Genomic DNA, 25,973 nt, shown 5'->3' with positions numbered 1-25,973 from the left:
TCCCTGTATATTTGTTGGAGATGTTGATGCAATAATCACTTATCTCAGCTTATGGGTGGATGATTCACTGGTCATTGGAAAAGATAAAAATGCCGTGCAGAAGATCATCAATGCAATCAAATCCTACTTTGAAATAACGATAATGGAGCCCACAGCCTATGTTGGGATGCAAATAATCAGAGATGGAAATGATGGTTTACTTTTGTCACAACCTTTTTACATCCGTAACCTGCTTGAAAAGTACAATATGCTGGAGTGCAACCCGACGAATGTGCCGATGCAACCTCATGCAGGAGAACTCGTCCCAGCCGCAACAATAAACGAGACCCTTCCGTATCGACAGCTCGTTGGATCATTAATTTACCTAGCCAAGTGCACCCGCCCTGACATCTCATATGCAGTGTCCCGCCTGTCTCAGTTTATGCACGCATACGACGAAACTCACTGGAAAGCTGCAAAGCAAGTCCTCCGCTATTTAAAAGGCACCGAGGAACTCGGAATCAAATACAAACCGTGTGAGGATATGATTCTCAGGGGATATACAGATGCAGATTATGCTTCCGACAAGATGGATAGAAAATCTACAACAGGTTTTGTCTTCATGCTAAATGACAGCGTTATTTCATGGTCAAGCCAAAAGCAACCCATTGTCTCAATGTCATCAATGGAAAGTGAATATATATCTCTCGCTTCTGGAGCGCGTGAAGCCGTTTGGTTACGACGATTTCTAGAAGAATTAGGATTCCCACAAGAGTCCCCAACAATAATTCATGTTGACAACCAGAGTGCAATAAAATTGGTCAAAAATCCAGAGATGCACTCAAGATCCAAGCACATCGATGTCCGGTACCACTACACAAGAGAGCTAGTTAGTACAGGACAGTTGGCAATTGAATATGTACATACCAGTGAACAAATTGCAGATGGATTAACTAAGCCACTACTGAAGACCCAGCATTTCAAGATGAGACACGATCTCAGTATGGAAAGAAATGAGACAAAGGAGAGCAAGGACAACCCAACTAAAGTAAAGAGAGGTCCCCTCCAAGCCAACTTCTCACTGATGAGCCTTCTCACCATCCTTCTTATGTTTATTACGCAAGCTTGTGGGGTGACACATCAGAATGCGATCTCTTTACTATGGAAAAAGAGTCCAATCCCAGTTACAACGGGATATAACCAAGTCCACTTGCTCGTCAAATTCATGAACCCGTGCGAAATTTCAACACAGGATCTACTCCATAAGGATTTAAGTGCCTATGCAACCGAGAAATGTAACAAAATATACGACGAAATGTTCCTGGATGAGCTAGAAAAATTGTGCCCTAAAAGAAAATTCTCCGATCATATTAATTCGCGACATACCGGAGAGATTGGACGAAGAGTGAAGAGAGTCCTCCCATTACTTGCAGTTGGAGTAATAATTGGTGTGACTGTCCTTGTAGCCGGCTTATCAGTTGGTGGAGCAATCAATTCGTTTGTTCAAACTGGAAGAATCTCTGCTTTGCAAGGAACAGTAGCGGAACAAAGAGAGATGCTGGATGAATTGGAACGTCGCGTGGAAATATCGGAAAGAGAGATTGAGAAGCTTAAGGTTAGCCTAAATGCTACACTAGAACAGCTTCAGCTACATCAGCTTGATCACGACGAACTCAAGGGAAAATCCATTGACACCAATTTCGCAATTTCTTACCTTACCAGTCGCCTCATGATAGGTAGAGAAATAATTAGAGAAGCAACAAGACAGTGGCGGCGAGGAAAAGTTTACGCACCACTAATGGATTTCTTTAATTTCACGTTACCCTGTGGTGATGCTTGCCCAGTCAGCTTCGCACAATCTCAAAAGTGCGAAATATCAGATGACAGAACCAAGCTGTATGTGGACTTCACAGCAACTGAAATTAACAAAGATTTGCAACTCATCGAGGCAGACTCCTTCGATCTCAAAGTTGAAAGGAAGAATGAAACCTGCGTTCTAAAGTACAAGGGACCCCATAATGCCATCCTTTCTACGAAAGATGACTGCGTATACTCCATCAATGTTAAGGAGCCTACAACCCCCGACCTAATTGTTTCGCCCACTCGAGGATGCACGCCAACAGCGAAAACAAAGAACTCCAATCACTTTGACATAGACCACTGTTATGACAAGAACCTTGCTGAACCATGGGATTTTGTACAAATCAAACTACACCATGGACAATATCATATCTACTGCCCTGGGTCCAATATTACCATTGAGAGGAAGCTGCAACAATGCCCTGCTAGCGTGTTCATCCTTCCAATGAATGCTAATTTTAAAATAAATGATATTGAATTTTCAGGAACTGAATCCAGCCTTGTTCACCAAGAGGTAGTCGACCCACTATTCACGATGAAAGCCAACTGGCACTTGCAGCCTAGTTTCAACTGGACCAGTCTGATGATCAATGGTTCCACTGACGAAGGAGGGTCAATCCACTACCACACAAGCAATGAACCAGCCTGGTCAACAATGGAATGGATCTTAACCCTTTGCATACTAATAATAGTTGCTCAAGCCACTCTTTGTGTTTTCCTTTTTCTGAAAAGCCGGCCAAATGTAATTTCGGTTAGGGCAAATCCAGTGGAAACTGCCGATATTGAACTTTAAAAATTGAGGGAGGATGTTAAAATATGCATGTTAACAAAGTTTTCCATATTTATCAATTTTTAAGTTTGTCGACTTTTATGAGGGCTGAGCATTTTCCAACCTTTTTCCCAGGACAAGGGATTAAAAGGGTCCTTTTGTTTTTATGCCTCATTAGAAGGGACACTTCGTTTGAGCATAACTCTGCGTAGTTTGTATGGTCACTTCTGACCACATATTATTACATATGTATGAATGTCTCCTATGTACTGTCAAAACCTTAAAACCAAGTTGTTTAATAAAAATCACCATCAGTCTAAAAATATCTTCCAGCGAGATCATTTTTACTTTCAAAGCTGACATTTTTATAAGAAAGTGAAATTTTATATCATGAAAAAGTGTTGCCCAACTCTTGTGTCGGTCTAGCTTTAAATTAAAAATTGACCTGTAACTCTGGGGGGAAAATTATTTCCGCAGTCGGATCGTACGGGAGGAATTCTGACTCGTCAAACAAGATGTCAGCCACCTCTTCCACGTTCTCATTTGTGTCGTAAGCTTCGCAACATTTTCCAGCCGTGCCATTCCCCTGGAAAAGGTCTTTACAGCACAAAGTTCGGAAGCCATCCAGGATTGGTCGGTACCCTGTGCAGCGACACAGATTTCCTGCCGAGAGCGAACAATGCACATATCCTTAGAGCAAAATTACACCTTATTTTGATGGCGAGATAGACAACAACCTTGGAATGCTTCTTCCATGTCGTGTTCCGTAGGTTTGGGGTTATTTCGAAGCAAGGCGTACATGGACATGACGAAACCTGGCGTGCAAGCCCACATTGCGTCCCATGCGACTTGGCAATCCTTTCCTGTGTGATAATAAGAGTACAAAGACTCGGTATGAATGAAGCCATTTTTTACTCGGTGTGATCTAAGAAAGCCAATACGAAACCTGGACAGGATGAAGACCTTGCCGCACACTGCCAATCCCTTCGACCGTTATGACAGCAGACCCGTGGACGGAGCAGAGCGGTGTCAAACAAGCGTTGATGGCCATATTACTGCACCACCACCACCACATTTTTTATTAATTATCCTACATTGAATTACATGAATGCGATATGGCCAAATTACTGAATTTTTCGTGTCTCAGGGTCAAAACGAGACTGCATCACGGTGCATGCTCCACACCCACCCTCGCCACATCCTTCCTTCGACCCAACCAAGCGAACTTTGGGACATAACATGCCGAATTATTCGAGTAGTTCTGGGTTAGATAAGAAGTGAAACATTAATGTCTTACGGTGATGTCTCAAGTAGTACAACAGCGTCCATTCCGGATTCGGCGTATTCTCCACAACCTGTGTACGTATGACTCGAAAATATTTATTGTCGGCTGTGGTTTGTGCATGATATGGAACTTTTAATTAAAGTTAAACCTTACTAACCTTCTTTCCATTGACATAAAAAATCAATGGACGCGACTCCATGATGATGAATTATTTGAGTTTATTATTCTCTTTGGAATTCTACTTGTTGGTTTCTTCAAGAGATTATTCACTCTGCCTCAACGTTTTGTAGCCAAGTAAGTATGCCTACTTTCTCTACACTGGAACAACGTGACATTGCACGACAACTACTTAATATGCAAACAAAGCTTGTCCAGCAGGTTCTATAAGTAGATATGCACGCCTTGGATTCTATTGGCCATGGTAAAAGTGTCAAGTGTAACAGGATCATGATCCATGTAAAAGTATCCAAGGTCAACCATATCGGCCCCAGGGTAGTCACTTGCATTTGCATATGAACAAAGGTACAAATGTACAATCAAATCACACAAGTTATGCCAAAAAATCATTATTTGATTCATTACTTGAAATAAGTCCATTACGCCGAGAGATGATTTTTTAACGCCATAAATGAGATCGCATTTTATTTGCAGATTATACCTTACAATTTGTTGGTCATAGCATTACTTAATCTTAATTCTTTAACAATCTGAATCGGTAAAATTTGTTCGCCCGTTCTTTTAAGCATAATATATTTAAAGCTGTGCAAGGAGTATATAATCACATTGAAAGAAGTGGATTGCATGGAGGATAATATTTATGAAATAACTGGTGCAGTTTGTGAGATGAGAAGACTGTGACGACGGAATAAGAATTCTACAATAAAACATAACACCTAAAGCTGAACTTGATCATGATGAACGTGGAAATCTATGTATCAATTATATTACGCTACGTTTACTTTACAGTTAATTTCTGTTCAAGGAGCAAAACAGCAAAAAGCGCTCCGCTTTGTTAATAGCGTGCCGTGCTAATGTGCTTGCTACGTGATATGTTAACATTCTCGCTAATTGCAGCAGATCAATGCAATTGTCACTATTCAATAATACATAATTCTACTTAGCTAGCTATGTACGTAACGATTCTATTTATGATACAAATTAACTTAGTTTTACTCAATTACATTAAATACAAGTTGATTGATCGGAAAGCTCTGAAAGTTTGTAAATGTACAAAGAGGTACGAAACCAGTGTAAAAATACCACAATAATTTAAATACCACTCGGGCTGAACAGTTTCTCGTTTTGTGCATTTGTGGAAATCTGAGAGATACATTTCTGGACAGTGCGGAAATATCACAAGTTTGTCGTTACATTTCAGTTTCTAAAGGCATACTTTTGCTCCGGCTACTCAAGGCTTTAAAGTCTTCGGACGGAGCAGCTCTTTTGCTCGCAGCTCGACTGGAACTGCTTTGCGAGGGGGAGGAGCTCATGTGGGGGATGTATTGACTCTTGGCTGTCCTTATCGGAGGAAGAATTGGCTCGTCCACGTCCACATTCGTCTCCAAAAATGTGCTCACGGGACGTATCGTCTCCTCCAACTCGTAGTCCACCTCCAAGTCGTCCAAACTCGTCTCTATAACTCGAGCCTTTCGACTTCCAGTCTGATTTTTGTCGTGATCCTGGTCATCAGATCCTGTCGTCGGGGACTCGGAGATGAACGGCGTGTGGTCAAACTCCATGTCTTCCGCGGATGAGTCTGAGGCCGTGGGGAGGGGACGCTTCAGTGTCGGTTTGGTCGGCGGACTCCTCCTCCCCAGATCCTTGTGACTCATTTGTGACGGTGTTACTTCGTTGTTCAGATTGAAGGCAGTGGGCGGCATTGACTGTCGATGATGGTGATTGGGGTCGTGTTCAGGGAAAATGTTGGGGACGTATTGTTGCCCAGTTTCATTGGGGTTGTTTTTATTTCGGTTCACGTCCAACTGGTCGAAACTGTGGTATTGTTGTGGATCCCTGGCGCTGTTACTGGGATGACCACTTAGCGGGTGGCGGAGGAAGATGGGCGTGACTCCCTCGGAGCGAGGGCTGGGCTCGGTGTCAGTCAAGGGGTCCGTGGACGTCGAGGTATTGTTGGTGTTGTTGTGGAGAGGAAATATCGTTGTCGTGGCGTTCGAAGTCGTTCGTGGGAAGTCGATGGCGGACGAGGTGGTGGGATCATGATGCTGGGGTCGAGGAGTACCCCAAAACTCGTTATTGGGTGGGATGGAAGGCATTGATGGAGTCTCCCTAAAGTTCTGATTGTGATAGGTCAAATCAAAGGAAGGCTTGTGAAGAACGTCGGCCTGAACCATGAATCGATGGGTGCGAGGAGGTTGAGGTGGGATTATTGGGAGTCCGTGGATCCCGTTCTCGGGTCGTGGTCTGGGTCGCCCCATCGGGTGTCGTGAAACTCCTTCGGCATCAAAGAGTGAGCTGGCTTGGGAGACCCCGGTGCGTGGGGTTTGCGACTCGTAGTAGTCGTACGACGTGTTGTCCAACGACGTGAAGGCTGAAGGATTCTTCTCGATCGAGTCGAAACTCCCGTTCATTTTATTGTAGTTGTTCAAGTTCCCGGCCGAGGCTGTCGTCGTGTTCAGCGATTTTTGCTGCAATAAAAGAAAGCCCAAGTAAATATTTGTAGTTGTAGGAATTTGTCTCGTTCGTAACGTACTGAGCTCACGATCTCTGCCATCCTTCGCCGGTAGCCGACTTCGGACAGGCTTCCCATGGACGTGAGCGACCTGCTGGAACGGATCGAGGCTCGGACAGAATTCCTCCTCTCCAACCGTTCCACTTGACGCTGCTTGGATTTCGTGTACCAGAAGACGAGGATGAACACGATGAGGATGAAAGCGATGAACACCGAGACCAAAGCACCCACGATTACAGAGTCTGCCGTCCATGCCAACGGGTCAATCCGGATCTTGGGGTCTGATGTAAATTGATAAGTTATAAGGTCAAGGAAATTAAGCAGAAAAAATTGAGCACACACCCGTTTCACAAATGAATGGAAGTCGGTAGGAGCACTCTTCTTCCTGGACGCTGTTGGCCACAAAAACTGTGCACTGGCCGAACCGGTCCACGTCTTGGACCCAAACCCGGTCATAGTAGTCGTAGTCCTCCTGCCAGTTGCGGAGAAAGTGGATGACGGAGTAGTAGTTGGCCTCCACGTAGGGCATCGACGCGTTCTCACTGCGGCAAAAGTCCTTGGCCTCGCTAAACGTCATGTGCCCTCCGACGTACATGTAGCACGTCTCGGCAACCAGAGTGTACCTGAGAGATGGGTTTTAGATGATAAGTACAGTGCAAATACGTTACAACTATTGAGATGTCCTGTAGAGAATGGGAATAAAGTATGCTAGTAAAATTCCAAATTTACCCAGGAGGACATTTTCCACTCAACAACGTCTTGTTGTCCACGCGGAATGGGTCAAAGAGGACGCGGAGCAGGTCAATGTTGTCGTTTTCGTCTTTGATTCGCCCCATGACGGCGATCGTGCCGGGATATCCCCACCAATTGTGACGAGCATCCACAGCGCTCGTCCAGTCGTAGCTGAAGAAAATTTAGACAAAAGCGTCAACTCACAAGTACACTAGTCAATCAATAGTGTGAACTCGAGTTTATGCAAATATCGTAGAAATGCACAGATACATTTTTAAAGTGGTGAAAATTTACTACCTTTGAAGAGCCCTGGGTCTGTTGATGTAGACAAGAAACAGAGATTCATGCGAGCAAGAGATCAGTTCAGGCAACAATAATATTTCAGGACATTAGCGTCAATGGTATAGAGAAACATGCAACGAGTAAATAAAAACAGTTTTTGTTAGTAATTTACATGCATTTTGTAAACTTTGTAGAAAGCAATTGGTTTCGCAATTAAGTGTTTCGTAGCAGATTGCTTACCGTGACTTGTTGACCGTAACCAACTCGTAGGAATTTTCCGGATTTACAAATATATTGTCAATGTATTGCTGCCCCGTACTGGCAGCAACGATGGTAGTTTTGTCCTCCACGTCAATTGCAATATTCCTGCAAAATTATGTCTCAAAATTAACTCTTGGTAAAACAGTGACAACTACATACACATTTTCATTTCACAACCAATCATTATTTGTGCAATAAGTTAATGCATTTGGCATTTATGTAAATCGTGGGCTTACATGAAGAAGGAGTTGTGGGTGCAAGACTGGTAGATTGGGAGTCGCACTTTCTCAAATCCTGAGACTTCCATGATATAATTTCCCCGATTGTAATGGAAATAATTTTCCGTCAGATTGGACACCACTTGGCTCAGAGTGACGACATTTGCAAAGTTGGCATCATTCCTGGTCACAATGTTTCTGTAAAATACAATTTCTTGAAAAGGACTGCTCCGTTTTCCTTCCACGTGAAGGACTTCTCGGTTCGTGTTGTTCTCAAAGAGGTTGTTGTACACGTAGCCCTTCATCGCCGTGGGAGAGCCGCTCGAGTCGGCAGTGATGCTCAAACCACCCTGGTTCCTCCGAACAACATTGTTCTGCCGTGAACAAGAACACAATTCTTAACAATGAAAGGTGATCAATGAACATAATTCAGCGTAAATTATTTAGGTAAATACCATAAAATAAATGTGCTGCATGTTTTGAACATCGAATCGAACCGCACTTTCACAACTGGAGAAATTCCCATAAAATTTCATGCAATTGTCTTCAATCCGGTTCTTCTCGAGTGTGACGGTCGGGCTAATTTCCCCAGCAGAACCATAGTACACTGCACCTCGGCTATTGTTCTGGAATATTGTGTACGTAATGTTGTGCTGCACGTTGCGCTCTGCGAGTACGTGACAAGCGTTATTATTTAGATGAGAAATTATTTAGATGACAAGAGAGGTGCAAACTTTACCAATTCCGTGAGGGGAAACTGGCAGTGTCAGGATCTCGGCGACAAATCCGTTGTATTCCGTAGCACCTGTGGCGTGCACTTTGACACTGAGACTTGGCCAACTGGTGGAATAAAACTTGTTGAGTGGGTTGGACTCGTCACTCATGGTCAGCGTGGCAATTTCCTCCGTCGTGATGTTGTAAATATCACCGTCAATGAGTTTAATGTAGTCTGGCGGCCAAGGTTTTCCGGTTGAGTTGAACAAATTGAATTGCAACAGCCTGAAGTAATCAAGGAATTTAATTAATTAGTGAGAAAAAATGATGACCATGAGAAGAATGTCAAAATGTATATTGGACGCTAACCGGAAGCCTAGATTCTTAGCGTTGTAGACGCTTTTGAAGATTTTGACGCAGTCGACTGGAAAGTTGTCGTATTTGTAGTAGAGCACGACCCTCTCCTCCACAATGATCTCTTTGTTGGTGTCACAAACGTCCACCATGCCGAAAATGCCGTATGGAATTTCAATCTTTTTGAGAGGGTAGAAGGAACTCGAGTCGGACTGTTGAGACTCACCCAGGAGAGAAAGGCCACTGAATCCGAGCCCCATGTTGTCTACAATGCTACAAGAACAACAATATTATATCAAGCTGACCAGGAAGGAGGGTGGATTTATCATTGAAATACGAGCGTACTAGTTCTTTGACATTCGCATCGTTTTGGGGGCCGAGATGAGTGAGATGGCGTGAGAGGCCGATTTTGTAATGTTCACATATCGAATAAGTGGGCTCTGCATGATGCTCAAAACTGCAGGACTCTTCTCACCTATAAAACACAGCATGCAATTTTTAATTAGGCTGGACTGTGTGAATTTGGCATTTTGTTTTCGGTTTTTGTGTGTTTTGGTGGTTAGTAAAGCCACAAAAATTAATTTCATTTATTTGACGTATCACGTACCATGCAAAACTCCTGCCCCGTAGATTTCGACCCATTCCAACACACTCTCCTCCTTGGTGTAGCTGTTGTGAGTGACCGCGTCGTGCATTCGGTCTTCAAAGGATAAACAAAACAAAAAATTAAACCTATTCTTACGAACCACCCACCTATTGGGAAACCAGGAATTGGTAACCAAATCATCTACCACACATACCTTCAAAGAGGTGCTGCTCAAAATCCGGGACGGAAAATCTACAAAGAGAGAAAGCGACGCGGGTGGTTTCAGACAAGCTTTCAAACAAGTCGAGGATTATGCAGAAATATTTTCCTACCGAATTCCACCCCAATATTCCATCGTTTTATTGAGATTCCTTTGCCCACACTGGATGAAGATAAAGTCATTCTCCCAGTGGCACGGATAGTCGTACCCGTAAAGTTGGCCGTTCATCCGGATGGGGCACTCGTCCAAGGTTTTCTCATTCCCTGCACACAATCATAATTCGAATCATACATTACTGGCTCCTTATTACCTTATCACACTAATTGAGCAGAACCAACAATGGAGCGCATCACTGACTCACCAACACACTGAAATGGTTCGGGCCACATGCGGACACGAGAGACGGGGACGTGGTTGTACATGTACTCCCACCGCTTGCCGTAGTCCAAGTAGACGTTCATGTCGTCAAAGCCCAACTGCTTGCAAACCACTTGGACGTTCCTCTCGGTGAATCGATTGTCGCACATGGGCACCCACTGCAGCGTCGTCTTGTTGAAGTACTCGAGGAAACCCTCGTTGATGCCCGGCTCACACTTTTCCTCCGCGCACAGCCGGACGCCCTTCTCCCTGTGCATCGAGTCGTCCAAGTACCTCGCCCTCTCCATCAGCTCCAATTCCTCCATCCTTTTCAACATGATGGGTTTCATGACGATGGGGGCTTCGGGCAGGCCTTGGGCAATCAAAGGTCCCAGTGCCAATATTCCCACGCTGGGGTAGAACTCGAGCTCAACACCAGGCCCAATGGTCAGCATGGCGTTGGGCATGATGGTCAAGTCCGCCTTGACGACGTAAGGTCGAGATCGGCGGTACAGAGTGAGCGGGTGGAGAAGTCGTCCGCCCAGAGTGTCGATCGTGATTTCATTCTCTGGCTCAAAGGTTGTGGAGAACGGGGAGTCGAAATCGTCGCGGAGGAGATACGGCCTGTACGTGGCGATGGCGTAACTGTTCCAGTCGTCAAAGTCAAATATTCTCTCGCGAATTTTCTTGGGATCCGAGGTGCCCCACCTGAATGGAAGGCGAGGGAAGAAGCAGAAATTGTTAGGCAAAGGGAAAACATGACACATTTATTTAGTGAGAATTACCAGTTTTGAATAACGTTGACATAATTGTCCAATTTGGCAGTCTTCGTCCCAGCCAAGAGTTCATAGTCGAGCTGGTTATCGCCAAACAGGTTCTTGGTCACGTTCACCTTTTGATGGCCCTTAAGTCCCAATGCGTAGCTCATTGGTTGATACGTCGCATTGTTGATGGCCTTGACATCGTTTCGTAGACGGGGATTAATCCTGTTGTACTTGACTTGGTTCCGGACGAAATACGCAAACACGGACCCCACGATTTCTGACTGCGAATCTGTGTCGAATTGGACGGCAAACGAGCCTTGATTATTGATGAATTGATTGTTAAAGATGAGCATTTGTTTTTCCATCCCAGTCACACTGAAGAGTCCCCCCTTGCACATGTTGTTCTCAAAGAGACTGCCAATCACGTGCAGCTGGCTGTAATGTCCGGCAATCAGCGTCTCGAAGTCCATATTGTTCCGGAAAGTGATGTTTTCGAAATGGACCGAGTGCGTGTGGTTCTCGTCGTACTGCCACACGTAGGGAAGCGACACCTGGAAACCGCCCTCCTTGTTCCGCTCAATCACGTTATCCCTCAGAATCCAGTGGTACAAGTTGTTCGAGCTTCGCAAATCCCTGCGCACCAATACATTTAATATAGTTATTTGTAAGTACTAAGTCAAGGACAATGGGTGAAACGGGTCTCACTTGCTGTACTGCACCAGCCCTTTTGTGTTGTCGGATATGACCGTGTTGTTAATCATGAAGGTGATTTCGGAAATGTTTGACGTGTAAATTTCCCTGAATGGTGTGAAGACATGGAAGGCTTCTCCCCGGTTGAAGGACAGCTCACAGCGGAGAAGCTCCATCGACTCATTGGCTTTTCTCAGAAACAGGTCACCGTCCTCATTCTCGTACCGATTGTAATGGATTGCAGCAATTCCTCTCCCATTGTACCGGATTTTGGAGTCAATGAGCTTGAGTTTGGGGAGTGGACCCTCCAAAAGTCGTGACCTCGCGTACCGGCTGATGGGAGCACGGATCACTCTCACCAAGAGGATCAAGTTTCCTCGAGGCCTGGACCCGCTGCGGTACCAAATTGTGATCCCATAGGAGCTGCTCACCGTGGGGAAGGACACCTGGTCTCGTGTGACGGACCAGGACTCGAGGTCGTGGAAAAACTCGGTTCCCTCCTTGGCCGGAATGTCGTGCCGGTCATAGATGATCATCTCCTCCGTGCTGTCGTTGTGAATGGGGTTGAGCAGCTGCATGGAGATGACAAAGTTTTGATCTTGGGCGAACACGTTGTACACCTCGTTGATGTTTGGGTCCGTCTTGGTGATGAGATATTTGTAAATGTTCTCGTCCAGGAAGAGGTCCTTGCCTACGGGTTTTAATTGTGTGATGAGATTTATGCATCATTCGTGAAAAACGTGGATTTCTTATTAGTCAGGAAATTGGGTCAAGTTTAATCATCTCAAATAACTGCTATGCATATAGTTATGACTTCACCTTGGAGTGGGATCGTCTCAATCCGATCCTTTTTCCCCACCGTCACCCAGCCTGCAATCTCCCGTTGATGAGCCCTCGTGATGACCGGGTCGTGAAGGATCCCAGCCCCACGGTTGTGCTCGACCACGCAGTCTCTCAACTCCAAGCCCAACTGGCGAAGCAGCACCCCGTTGCCCAGATTCCTTTTGAACTCGGACCGCTCCACCACGTTCACCGTGTCGGGAAAGTATAAATCCGAGTAAATGATGCCAAGGCCGTCCCCCGTGTTGTCCGAGACGGAAATGTCGGAGAGGACGTGGTGACTAAAGTCCAACTGGAGGGCTGCACAGTAAATTGGTAGTTTTACACTTTTACATACGAAATATGATCACTCTGGTCCACATACATAAATGACCTGCATGCAGCGATTTTGCTGCTTACCTGGTTTGTGCTCGTTGGTGTGCGGATCGAGCAGTCCAGCTTTCTCTATAACCGAGTATTTGATGACACTCTTGTCGGCCGTAATGGCCATTCTGATTCCAGCCCACGACGTGTCATAACACTTGATCCCAACAACGTTGTCGTGCAGGCAGGAGTTTTCAATGTCCTCGCTCATCTCTGCGTCACACTGGGTCAAATCGTGGTCCCACTCGTCGCAATGGAGATTGCTGAAATGCGAGAGGACGGGATTACGTATAGGATAAAAATACTTGGCGATGATCACACCTCCGCTGAAACATGAGAACTTTCTCCAGCGTAGAAGAAAGCGAGAAAAGGCTCGGGTGGAATCAGGAGAGAGGAGAGAAACGAGCGAGATAAAACAAAACTGACTAGGATTACCTCATTAAAATGGTTTCCGACGGGGTGGCCTGTGGTATTTCCACCCTCTCCAACATCCAATCATCCGCATTCAGAACGTAGCCCATTTGACGACATGCCACGGCAGCGTCGTCAACATCAAACCCATAATTGCACACCGAGCCCCAAGTGTTCCCCACTCGCACCTGAATAAAAAAAATAATAATAAAACGAGAGATGCTTGGTGGTCTTCTTTCAGATGTTTTATTTTGTCCAGAATTTGACACCACGTTGCAAAAAATACTTGGGTGCGATGTATGTTAAGCAGAATTGCTCGTTTTCTTTTTTGTATATCGTACCTGGAGTCTGCCGTCCTTTCGCGTCCTTCCTCCCACGAGGCGAACGGGGGCGTCCGTGGAGTTAATTCTGCCCGTGTCAAAGAGTGTGAACCGAACGTTGGAACCTTCGGCGTGGGCAAATCCTTCGGCATGAAATTGACCTCCCACCATGATCCCCACTGACGGAAGAAACTTCAACGTCACACCGAATGCGACCTGAAGTTGACCACCAGGTCGGACACTTATGTCTCGGACGACCCTGCAGATTTGTACAATTTAACCATCATCGTATCTCATTGCCCCACTTTTTCATAAGCCAAGATTATGCTACGATATATATGTAAATGTAACATATATGTACTATCCCCGTACTTAGGCTTTGCACCTCATTTGCATATTTTAACGCATTCGCGAGAGCCATAGAGTTTATTCAACATGGAAAGCTCGTATCGCCGAAAATGGGCTATTGAGATTTATGCAAATGAGGTGCAAAGCCTAAGTACGGGGATAGTACTCACTTGTACTCTCCATGATTAAGCGACTCTCTCCCCGTGATTTCCCCCCCAATCATTCGGTCTGCAGAGTCAAAGGTGGGGACGAAGAGTGTCATCGTCATTGCAATCTCCGTGTTGGGATCCGTTGGTGACAGAATGAAGGGAATAAAGTTAATTTTGGCCAAATTGAAGCGATCTTTTCGATCAAAGACGCGATAATAAATGTCCTTCTCGTCCTTGCTCCCAAGCCAGTTGTAGGTGCAGTTGAGAGAGAAACTCTGGTCCGTCATGTGACTCCCAATCTCATATTTGGAGTCTGGATTTTGTAAAATGTTTCGAAACACGTCCACGTTGGCGGAGGAGATGACGACGGGAGCGGCCACTCTGCTCCTCGGGTTGAGTTGGCTCGAAAATGGTTCCGTGATTGTGTTCCAGCGGACAAAATTCTGAGTGAAGGTGAGCTTCTGTCGTGGAGCGTGGTGATTCAGCCCCAGCGACGCCACGAACTGACCCGTGTTCTTCTCAAATACGTTGTTGGACACTTCTAGGTTGACGGGCAGAGTTTCCAGCTCCTTCCAGTCCACACCCTGGATGACGAGGCAGCCTTTGTTGTGCAGGCTGAAGTAGTTGTGCTCAATGACCCCGATGGCGTTGATGAGAGGGTTCAACTTGATGCCAAAGTGATCATTGCTGATGAATCGATTATGCCCAATTTTCAGTTTGAGGGGATGGCCGTAGTTGAATGAACCAACTTTGGACCAGCACGACCACACTTCTACCCCAGGTTTCTTGCTATCCTTGACCACATTCCCACTAATGTTCACCACCGCATTCCCACAAAAGTTGCCCACAAAAATCCCAGCCTCCAGATTCCTTGAGATTTCAGTGTATTCCACCACAGTTTCCTGCTCAGATGGGAGTTTGATGGAGGATTCGTTGAACCAAACTCCAATTCCTCGCCTCGTATTGGCCGCAATTAGACTGCGAGAAATGTTTCGTGACCCACCGCCGTATGTGATGTTCAGCCCGTCGCCGATATTCGACATGATTTCTGTCCGAGAAATGTTGACGAACCCGACGCCCTCGAGAATGTGAATCCCTGCGATGTGGCTGTTCTCCTTGATGGAGGACGCGTGGACGATCACTTGGCTTCGCATGTTCTCCACCTGCAAACATTAGTTCCATGTTGCTATAAATCAGCTATTAAAAAATACTTGGTAGTGGAAACTTACCGCCAGCCCGCGTCCGTTGTTCATGGCGAGGACGGAGTTGGAGACTTTGAGGTCGTAATCCTTACCTGTTGAGTGGATGGGAAAGGACAATGAAAACATTTATGGAGTGAGACCAGCGAATGATGCAATAAGGAAGAAATTGGATAATGCAAGCACAGTGAGTCCCAGCGGTGACTGATTGAGCAAGGAAGCCGTGTGTGGTGAAAGTTTAATTAAAATCTCGACATTTGCACAATCCTTCCAAACCCTCCCTCCTGACTCCCTTGCTCAACCACTTATTATCCATGGACATACGTGCACTGTGCAGGTATGCACATACAAAACGATTCGACTAATCCCATGGGAAATTAGTGATCGGATTAAATTCCAGCCAAGCTTTGCCAACAACCAATAAAACCTTTAGAGGCAATCAAAATGTTTGCTGTCTTGGGTTTCTCTTTTAATTTGCATTCTTCTAATGGTAAGCCTGACGATTTTTAAAGCTTATTTATTATGCAAAAGAGGAAGCTGACGAGGATTGAGAATCTCACCTTTCCCGGCAGAGAGTTCGACGTAGAAGAGGACCCTGACAGCCGGTTTGGCCTTGAATTCCAGGTAGATCGTGTCCCTCATACCCGTGACCGACTGCGGAAAGGTCTCGTTCTTCACACGAATTGTGGTCAACAGGTTTCCCCGAGAGTCGGGACCATCATACACGCTTATCTCCGCCGCATAGTCCACCTTGCTCATCGAGTAGGGAAAGTGCATCGTCAACACGTAGCCGGGTCTCACTTGGAACGTCTGCAAATCCAGGTATTTAATCACTAATACATATGTGTATTGCATAATTTATTTATATTTTTTATCGATTAATTTGTGATTGGCGTTGGTGGGATCGTACGCCGTGATTCACTCGTCCAGGCATTTCAGCTCTGAATAAACGACTTTGCTCACCTTGCGACATTCCTTCCTCACGAGCGAATTCTCACTCTGGTCCAAATAGAAGCGAGTGGGGTAGAGTTGGCCAGCCACGGGGGCTGTGCAGAGGTCAAAAACTTCGATCCCGTCCAGTTTCTGATCGGGAATAGCGTCGTGGAAAAGAAACCTCACCCCGTCATTCCCGTTCGACTCCAGCGTCACCGTGTCCAAATGACAACCACCCCACGAGCTGTTCACGTACACTCCGAACCCTGCGCATAATCAATGCATAAGTGAATATATATATATAATCCAGGGTCCAGGGAAGATGAGGATAAATATTGGAAGCATTATGTCGAATGAAGACGGGTAGCCAGTAATAATTCGCACTGCTAATAATTCAACCCATTTTAGAAATCATAATAAAGGGAAAAGTGCAGAACAAAAGAATTGCTGACTCGACCCACGGTTTGAGCTCTTCGATTCAGTTGGTTGGTTGGGTTAAGTGGGTTCGAGTAAAAACCTGACAAATTCAATTTCGCTTACTCTGAGGCTGAGTGGCTGAGTGTAATGCTGGCAGAAAAAAGGATGAAAGAGGAAATGTAATGCAAAAGTAGTGGATTCACATCATCATCCAGATCAAAGACATCAAAAAATGGGATTTATCACTGAAAAGTGACACTTGAAGTGAAGAAATTGGTAAATACGGTGAGAAAGAAGGAGAGAGGACATCATCACACGGTGGATCATGACGAGATTATAAAATTCGTTCTAAAAAAAGTAAATATAAAGCAGTCGCCACTGAGAATGGACGTTTTGTCCCCGCAGATTCTCTACTCGACTCTATTGTTCGTATTACTGGGTAGATTCGTGTGCATGTGATGTATGTTTACTTTACACAAGTAGTGATCAAAAATATTGTCAACAAGGATGGTCATTCCGGTTGAAAAGATATTTCTTTTACTTAATGTTCATTCAAGACTTTAGGACAGTAAGTAGCACTTCAACAGTCTTGTTGTTTGCAGGCTAAAAAAATATATTTTCTGCTTTGTTAAAAAGTCTCAACTTATTCCCTGCAACTCCGTGACTAACTCGCTCAGAGAATTGCACGACCAACAGATTTTGACTTGACTGACTTGAGACTCGCGTCTTGCTCCATTTACTGACACCCAACCAACCAACCAACTAAACAACACAGTGCGACACAGTGCTTTGAAGCGACGACGCACACAGTTTTCATTTCACAACTGCCAAATCATTTCCTCTCCGCCCAGAAATCTAAAATATGCCTAAAACTAACGTCTTTGCCTAACGGATCTCCGCTATTTCTCTTCATTGTAGAAAACACAAATTACTCCGGACACGAATTAAATAGAATGTGAGTAACGTTCGTTCTATGTAGGGACGCGACGCACTGATTCATGCCGTGGGGTGGAAAAAGGTTCGCTTTGCAATCTCAATTTTTGTGTGTGCGCACATTTTGCAATCACGAGTAGTGATTTTTAGTAGAAACCGCCGTAGTCATTGCGAATATATCTTATGCATCATTTGCATAAATGATTGTAAACTTTCCACCCCGCTTACCAGCATTATTTCTAATGGTCGAGTTGCGAATGTTGATAATTGCGCCCGGGTTGGTGAAGTTGATCCCGTTGTAGGCCGAGTACTCGATGCGGACGTCCGAGATGACGGGGGGCACGCCGTAGGCTTCCACTGCGGAGGACGCGTTGTACGTCGTCCCCACACCCGCGTAGAAAAGGTCGACATGCTTCAGAAAAGAGTTGGATTCTCGCACTCGGAGCGTGTTGTCGTTGATGTAGGTTTCTCGATACTTGGCGTTCTCAAAGCGGATGCCACGCCAGTGCTGATCCACTTTGGATGGGAATCTGTGAAATGGGTCGCAGCGGATTCCCAAGTTCGGGTGGTGGTCTAAATTAATCACTCAAACTAATAAGTATCCACCTACGTACGTACGCCCTTTCTCAAAAATGTCGCATATTATCAGAAACACAAACAAGAATTTGAACGTAAACGAGCCCAGTGAAGTAACGGAGTTTGTATGTCGTGTCCTGGTGGCATGAAATAAAATGAAAATAGGAACAGTGTCCACGATAACTACTTTTCATTGCTGCCTGTGTAAAATTTAAGCCACTTCTCAGGGAATCAGACACGATGTACACACTAACCAACACACAATAAAAAATGTGTAAACATAAACACTCACCACAAACACCCGCCCCCAATTGTCGGGCTTGCCAATTTGAACAGTCTTTGAGATGGCCTTCCAAACCTTGGCAGGTTGGTCGTTCCCACAACATTTGCTTCGTATCATTCAAATGGTCCATCCAATCTAAAACATAGAGTCAACTATTTAGAAATAAGTTCAGGTTGAAATAGAGCTAGTTATTCAATAACATAGCGTAATTAAAAAACGAGGTGATAATAAAGTCGCTCAATCACTGGGTTAAAATCTCTGAAACAATTTCGAATGGGTTCAATAAATACAAATCTACTCACTCCAAAATTCGCCTCCAGTAAAACCAAGCTCTCGACACACCGTTTGCATATCCGACACGGTCCAACTGCGGAATAAAACAGGTTATTGACAGGCCATCAGAGTAAAATGACCTGCGATGGATACGAGCATAATAATAATATTGTTGTCTTGTGCATACTTTCTCGAGTTTGTGCAGACGGATCGCCACTGGGAGCGGTGGTAGACCTGCAGTCGGCCGATGAGTGGGGTCGGGCCTTCCATCAGGCGGATGGAAGGGTCACCTCGGTCTCGCTGGAAGTAGTCTCCCAAGGCCCTCTTATTCTTGTTGATGGGGTGGGGACTTGTGCGGTACTCGAGGAGGGGGGAAGAGTACAACGTGTTGTCATCAAAGGCGCCAAGGACGCTCGAGTCGTTCAGTCTTTCGTTGAGGGCGGAGGCTGGGATCTTGAGCGTCGCACTCGTCATCACGATCCGCTGAGTGCTCGTCCCCTGAGGAAGAAACATAAAAACACGAGTGAAATACTATGGAATGAGCAGCCACTGGTAATACCAGATATGTATGGATTCATTATATTCAAGGATTTCGGGTCTGTCGTTGGTGAGGTGAGAGTAATTGGATGGATGAAAAGGTGAAAGTTTGGAGCAAAGCAACAAGTTGGCTTCATTGAGACGCCGAGGTAAAGAAAATCTACAATTTGTTTGGCATGTGAAGAAGCGTGTGGCTGAATTGAATGGGATGCGGTGGCCTTTGTACTGCACATCGCTTTTCAATTCGCTCCCTTTCCCTTATTACTTGCCTAGAGTTTTATGGAATTGCCTGCCAATGGGAAACGACAAAGTTGCGAAAAACAACAATCGGCGCAAACTCTTTTCAAACACAATTCATGAATAAACACATTCTGAAAACATGGCAAATACCTATGTACAAGACTAACTAACATAAAGCTTAATTTCAGGAGTCAACCAACTTCCTTTTATTACATTCGACTGTATAATTAAATTTAAATTACTCGACTTGTATAATTCTGTTGAGAACGGAATTCGCAATGAATTTGAAGAGATTGAGACATTTTGCCATATGCAAAAAAGTCGTCATTTGTCATTCCATTTTACTTGGCGGATTTGATGTGTATGTAATACATAGAGATACGTATGTATTTCGTATTCCTCGTCGTCAGTGTCAACTCCAACTCATTGATTATCTGTATTATTGTGTCGAAAGGATCCAACCTCACAACTGCACAGTCCTCCTCGAGAAGAGAGTAAAAGGGGTAAAAAGTTGAGCACACGGCGACGAAAAAGTAATCGCAAAGGAAGTTCGGTCGAGTTGTGAAGCATGAAGTTCACTTAACTCCTCAGTCCTCACACCCAAACTCACCAAACAACGGTTCCATTGCGCGACTCGGCATAACAAAATAAGATTTGTCTTTGAATTTTATGCTGCAAAATGGAAATTCAACAACGGAAAAAAATCCACACGTCGTCGTACACAAATCTGACTCGTCTTATTTTACTTCCTCTATTTGAAGTGGAGTCTAATCTCTAATGCAAATAAGCCATCACGTCAATTTCTTCACGGAACATGAATTTCTCAGCTCAACTTTTTTCAAATGATGAAACTTATTACGTTATGTGTTTACTTGGTGTGTGCATGAAACAGATTACTCGTTCACTCACACTTATCATTATGCCGTTTAATGTGTGCTTGTCGTACGTACTTATGTAAAAGTGGAATCGTGAAATGCTGCGGGATTGTGTTTTCATTTTTCATTACGAAGCAGAGCAGATGAGATGCATATATTGTTCAATTGGACATAAGAGAGCAGCCCATGATTTTTTTGTTATGGTTTTCATTCAAGCAGAAAAATTATGTAAACTAATTCGCAAATATGAAAAAGTAGCGTGAGGGTTGTCGCCCATACGCAGCACGTAGTGGTTCAACTCAAAAGGAGTAATGGAGTGAAATTGTAATTCTATGCAATCATCCCACAAAGAAATTTAACGACTGAAAGTCAATCTAGTTCTAATAATGAGTTACCGCACAAACCTGTCATCAAAAATCAATTTCAGCAACATATGCACATAACTTAGAGCACAAATGAACGTGTGTGTATCCGTAACATGACAAATTGAGTCAACACTGGCAAAGATAAGCAAACCTTCGACGATAAAATCAATGCATTCATGGTTGAACTGATAACTGGAATGATATCCGATTCTCTTTAAATAATCTGCATTCGTCATGACACATGATACAAATCCAATTATCCGTCCCTCTTCGTCGGAAAATTTAGCATAGATACTGCAAATATTATACGTTTTGCATACTTGTCTGGGTCGATGTGTCGTGGTATTTAGTAGAAATTGGTCTAAATCGAGAAATTGATGACGACACATTTAAATGCCCATTTTACGCGTAGGTCCATTTCATAAATAACATTGTAAAAGTCGTGAGACGTTTTATCAAAGTCTCATTCGCACAAGATGAGATCGCCTCACGCAGTCCCGTTTACAAAGGGTTTGCTTTGACGCCCTGCCACTCCGTGTTTCTCTCACTTTTTAGAGGAAGGAAGAAATAGATTGCATTTTGCAAGCCTCCCCGTTCTTGGTATCAAACTGCTTCAATTTAGACGCCTTTTGCACTACTGCAAAATGCGGCATACTTCTCGTAATAATTGCAGCAAAAAAAGTTCTCATCAACACCTATTCACGTGAAGAACGACGACAGATAAGCAGTAAGCAGCAGCGGAGTTGATATAATTTTTTACACGAACTTGTAATAACAACAGTCAACAGATTGAAATATGTCCGTCATAATAAAAAGGCCATGCTATAAGTAAACTGCAAGCTGTTGTGTGACAGCCTAAGTTGAGGAAAGAAAGGAACGGTAAATTCGCAAATTGTTCTGGCCTTTTTATTAAAGTGCAGCCAGTCTGATTCATTGCTATTTATGAGTTCAATTTTTCACGGTGGATTGTGGATCTGAGAGAGATTAAAAGAAACCTAAAGTCAATGCCAGCTAATTACAGAAACCGCAGGGCAGACATTATAAAATAATAATTATAAAATAATAAAAGAAAAATTTGACTGCGTCATGAGAAAGTCGTGTTCAGATTTATGTATTAATTACTTCAAGCGGCTCTTTTAGCAAATATGCGAACATAATAATTCCTGTCTATCCTATTTCTGTGTGTACATGAATAGGCGACATATTAATGACATGATGACATGACGGAAAAGTCAATGCTGGTCGGATTATTTAGGGACGAAGACGACAATTTTTTTTACAGGTGCCACAGTCGACACCTGTTAGTTCATTCATATGCTGTTGCATGAAGAACGAACGAAGATAGAATAATTCATCGGCTTGTAATTTTAACTTTGTACAATAATACCAACTTTGGCAGGATAACAATTTCACAGTTTTTTTGCTTCTTCTTCTTCTTGATCTCAATGCTCCACTTAATTAATCCACCTTGAAGCTTGAAGAAGCAACCAACGCACTATGGGACCAAGCAGTCAAAATTTGGCCACGTCTTATAAAAATTTCTGCTACGGATTTCTGGCTACTGTGATAGCCCAAAAATCTAGTAAAACTCTAGATTATAATACACAAAAATCCAGCCACCCGATTTTACCCTAGAAATTAAATTCCAAAGTTTTAGATATTTTCTCATTGTCAGTTGCGGCAACAGACTTTAGCATAGACGTAATTAATTATTTACTAACTTCGCTGTATACATCACATCCTAAATACTTCCACAAGCTATAAAACATGACGTGCGTGGATGCAAGTTGGATTATTAATTACGTTTTTGCTAAAGTGTGTAAACTAAGAAAATTACTAAAGCTGATTTAATTTCTCGGGCAGCTGGATTTTTTTGCATTGTAATCTAGATTTTTGTACAATCACGCTACTCAGAAATCTCTAGGCTTCATAAGCAAATGGCATATGACAAATTTTGACCGCTTTGTCCCACAGTGCAATGGTTTACAGCAAAAAGGGTGAATGAAAATTAAGCAGGAGTACAGTGCAGGGGACTCAAGTATCGTTGCGGCATTTGAGAAGTATCATTACAAGATTCCATCATCTCTCCGCAGAAGAGGATTAAATTACGATGAGTGATTCCCTTTAATAATGACGAATGTTTTTTGGGCAGGTGTTGTAGTGCGCGTCTCTAAGGCCTGTCAAACTGGTCGTTAGTTCACGTAACAATCAAGTTACAAAGTGTTGCAGGAAAAAGGTACGCACGCTCGAAGCAACCGTACTTTAATGGGGTTTTGTTTGTAGATGGAAGTGAGTGGATGTGTCATCAAATGTTGAAAAAGACGGAAGTGTGTGAATGCCCAATGCTTACGCTCCGCAGTACGTAAAGTAGTGCACAGTGTATAAGCACACACTGATTGACCCGTGGGTTACTGTGGATGAAGTTCTAACCCTGCAGACTTATTACACCGCTTTGTAGCATTAATTTCACGACGTCACCGGTCAAAAAAATTTTTTCCTCCAAACTGGTCCAAAATAAAAGTCTAGCATGGGAATAGTATAGAAAAATTATTTTTAGCGTTCTATGACCCCTGGGTCATGAATTAAGGGCCCCTGAAGGGTCAAATAGCGTTCCCTGATAACCCCATGCAAATGGGGTATCAAATTAATCCCCTGGACCAGGGGAACCAGAAAAATATTTTTATAAATTTTTATGACCCTTGAGTCGTGAACTAGGAGCCCTTGAAGGGTTAAATATCATTCCCTCACAACTAAAGGCAAGTGGGGTATCAAATTAATCCCCTGGACAAGGGGAACCCAAAAAATATTTTTCTGGATTTTTTTGACCCTCAGGTCAAGAGTTAAGGGTCCCTGAAGGGTCAACATAGTAACCATGGTAACTAAGGTGAATGGGGTATCAAATTAATCCCCTGGACCAGGGGAATCAGGAAAATATTTTTATGCTTGCCCTTTGCCAGGGGATTAATTTGATACCCCACTTGCATGGGGTTACCATGGTTACTATTTTGACCCTTCGGGGGCCCTTAACTCTTGACCTGAGGGTCAAAAAAATCCAGAAAAATATTTTTTGGGTTCCCCTTGTCCAGGGGATTAATTTGATACCCCACTTGCCTTTAGTTGTGAGGGAATGATATTTAACCCTTCAAGGGCTCCTAGTTCACGACTCAAGGGTCATAAAAATTTATAAAAATATTTTTCTGGTTCCCCTGGTCCAGGGGATTAATTTGATACCCCATTTGCATGGGGTTATCAGGGAACGCTATTTGACCCTTCAGGGGCCCTTAATTCATGACCCAGGGGTCATAGAACGCTAAAAATAATTTTTCTATACTATTCCCATGCTAGACTTTTATTTTGGACCAGTTTGGAGGAAAAAATTTTTTTGACCGGTGACGTCGTGAAATTAATGCTACAAAGCGGTGTAATAAGTCTGCAGGGTTAGAACTTCATCCACAGTACGTTATGAGCTACTCGTCGTCATGATGTCGAGTCGACAGCAAATTGAGTCACAATTTATTACTCTTGGATGAATCATATGTCAATCAAGAGCACAAATGAGACGACTTGCACACTTAACACTGCATTTAGATACTTGTTTCTTTTTAATTCTGAATGATTTTCTCTAAATGCGTTCGTTCTGAAACAAACACAATGGCGTGTATAATAATAAAGATGTCGTAAATGGTTGAAATAATTATATTGTGGTAGCAAGTGACCGTAATGGAAACCCAGTGCATATATTGTCTGCGAGAACAATGAGAAATTAAGCGTATAGGGAAAACGGAGGAAAATGAGAACCTAAACCATGCACAGTCAACTCGGTGTTCCAACCCCATTTGCTGTTTTTTTTTTAGTTTTGCTAACCCACCAAAGATCACATATCGTCGTCATTAACTAACCACTATTTGATCGAAGATTGGACGAAGGAGCACGCAAATTTTCCCAGATGGATGAAATGCAAATGAACCTGTTCTTCACGTCTCCCTGACTCACTCTGGTTCTTTTTTAGCGCAATTTAATTTCGAGGTTGACTAGTTTGACCAGAGTTAACAAACTTTTCGGCAAAGGCGACGCTTTAATAAACTGAAACTGGACCAGATTCTGGATAAAATGATCCCTGATCGGTGGATAAACTGGTGCATTCATGATAAAATTATTTCGTTTGCGTCTGGCAATTTTTTCTTATGAAAACCCAAAGTACATATTGTTATCAAGTGTGAATGTACCTCTGCAATAAGTCTTCCAAACACGGTGATGCCCACCGTCGGCGAGAAATAGAGTTGAACACCTGGCCTAATGACCAGCTCTCCCGAGTGGTCCACGATAACATCTTCCCTGATAAAGTAGGGCGATGAGGTTCTGTCCAGCACGAGGGGGACGGTTATCAGGCCACCAATCTCCCCCCTCACACCTCCTCCCACAAGGCCACACACCACCAGCACACCCACCACAAACACACTCCTCACCGTCACCCCGACTGAGGATGAACCACTTGTTGATGCAGATGCAGATCTGCCACTTCCGCCCGGGCCTGGTCCATGGAGTCCCGGAGCAGGACAGAAGCAATCTCCGACCCGTCTCATTTTCCTCAATCTCACAAATCACCACCACTTTCACCACCACTCTGCTTCTCCCTCATCACGTCGTCGTCATCGTCGTCAGAAACGATGGAAGTGAGGAGGACAGCAGCATTTTCGTTCCTTGGCTGCTTACACCAAGAATCGTGCAACTGTCACTTTCCCCTGAAGAATATTCTCATCAAAGCTAAAACTGTGTATGGCTCCCTTTTGTTCTAACTTGTACTAATGCGAGTTCTTCGTTGGTTAGGCAGATAAATAGTGTGCAGTGCGGCCTATAAAACTTGGTACGTTCCTTCCTTTGCCGACGCTGCAGTTGAACTGATAAGGTTTTGCTACACCTTTTGCGAAAAGTCGACCGTTGTTGTTTTGCACAGCCACCACCACAACATTCCAATTCACAGAAGAGTATGTAATAAGTCGAGGAGCACAGCGAAATTTTCTAATGCATGTCGCTGCCACGTTAAAGTATTTGGTAGTGCACCCTAGTTTCTCGCACGTTGCTGCATCACCCAACTTTTCAATACTTGGTAACACGAACTATAATAGCTTGTAAAAATATGAAAGCAGTAGA

General features: G+C 43.9%; 2 protein-coding genes across 3 annotated transcripts; both read right to left on the bottom strand.

Moving 5' to 3' along the window:
- Positions 1-2,931: 2,931 nt before the first annotated feature.
- On the bottom strand, positions 2,932-4,196 carry LOC110859405 (xanthine dehydrogenase). The gene is made up of 6 exons (XM_022108352.2): positions 4,051-4,196; positions 3,906-3,963; positions 3,737-3,833; positions 3,555-3,663; positions 3,346-3,471; positions 2,932-3,271 (listed from the first exon to the last, which is right to left on the bottom strand). Exons 1-6 carry the CDS (start codon positions 4,090-4,092, stop codon positions 3,074-3,076), a joined length of 630 nt encoding a protein of 209 aa, XP_021964044.1. The 5' UTR covers positions 4,093-4,196; the 3' UTR covers positions 2,932-3,073.
- Positions 4,197-4,502: 306 nt separating this feature from the next.
- On the bottom strand, positions 4,503-25,897 carry LOC110859386 (protein bark beetle). 2 transcript variants are annotated; one of them, XM_022108333.2, is made up of 30 exons: positions 25,049-25,897; positions 18,993-19,303; positions 18,835-18,899; positions 18,542-18,667; positions 17,902-18,246; positions 16,354-16,589; positions 15,951-16,200; positions 15,421-15,485; positions 14,213-15,354; positions 13,716-13,953; positions 13,399-13,562; positions 13,000-13,226; positions 12,580-12,900; positions 11,776-12,451; positions 11,092-11,703; positions 10,311-11,014; positions 10,062-10,212; positions 9,944-9,981; positions 9,751-9,843; positions 9,489-9,618; positions 9,159-9,416; positions 8,815-9,074; positions 8,531-8,742; positions 8,094-8,449; positions 7,837-7,962; positions 7,612-7,629; positions 7,312-7,485; positions 6,925-7,205; positions 6,604-6,863; positions 4,503-6,538 (listed from the first exon to the last, which is right to left on the bottom strand). In XM_022108333.2, exons 1-30 carry the CDS (start codon positions 25,403-25,405, stop codon positions 5,261-5,263), a joined length of 9,474 nt encoding a protein of 3,157 aa, XP_021964025.2. In that variant the 5' UTR covers positions 25,406-25,897; the 3' UTR covers positions 4,503-5,260. The 2 variants fall into 2 exon arrangements, with proteins under 2 accessions (XP_021964025.2, XP_035715199.1); XM_035859306.1 differs by lacking the exon at positions 7,612-7,629.
- Positions 25,898-25,973: the final 76 nt, after the last annotated feature.

This window comes from Folsomia candida, unplaced genomic scaffold (genome assembly GCF_002217175.1).
Source record: "Folsomia candida strain VU population unplaced genomic scaffold, ASM221717v1 Fcan01_Sc025, whole genome shotgun sequence".
NCBI classification, from domain to species: Eukaryota; Metazoa; Arthropoda; class Collembola; order Entomobryomorpha; family Isotomidae; genus Folsomia; species Folsomia candida.
Note: the sequence above shows the minus strand (reverse complement) of the source record. Positions and strands in the feature narration are given on the sequence as shown.

Coding starts and splice junctions, on each gene's coding strand:
- LOC110859405 (XM_022108352.2), bottom strand. CDS start 4,092: ATGGAGTCGCGTCCATTGATTTTTTATGTCAATGGAAAGAAG. Junction 3,964..4,050: donor TTTATGTCAATGGAAAGAAG/GTTAGTAAGGTT, acceptor ATACGTACACAG/GTTGTGGAGAATACGCCGAA. Junction 3,272..3,345: donor CATGGAAGAAGCATTCCAAG/GTTGTTGTCTAT, acceptor CGCTCTCGGCAG/GAAATCTGTGTCGCTGCACA.
- LOC110859386 (XM_022108333.2), bottom strand. CDS start 25,405: ATGAGACGGGTCGGAGATTGCTTCTGTCCTGCTCCGGGACTCCATGGA. Junction 9,844..9,943: donor TGAGCAGCACCTCTTTGAAG/GTATGTGTGGTA, acceptor TATCCTTTGAAG/ACCGAATGCACGACGCGGTC. Junction 6,539..6,603: donor TGGCAGAGATCGTGAGCTCA/GTACGTTACGAA, acceptor CTTTTATTGCAG/CAAAAATCGCTGAACACGAC.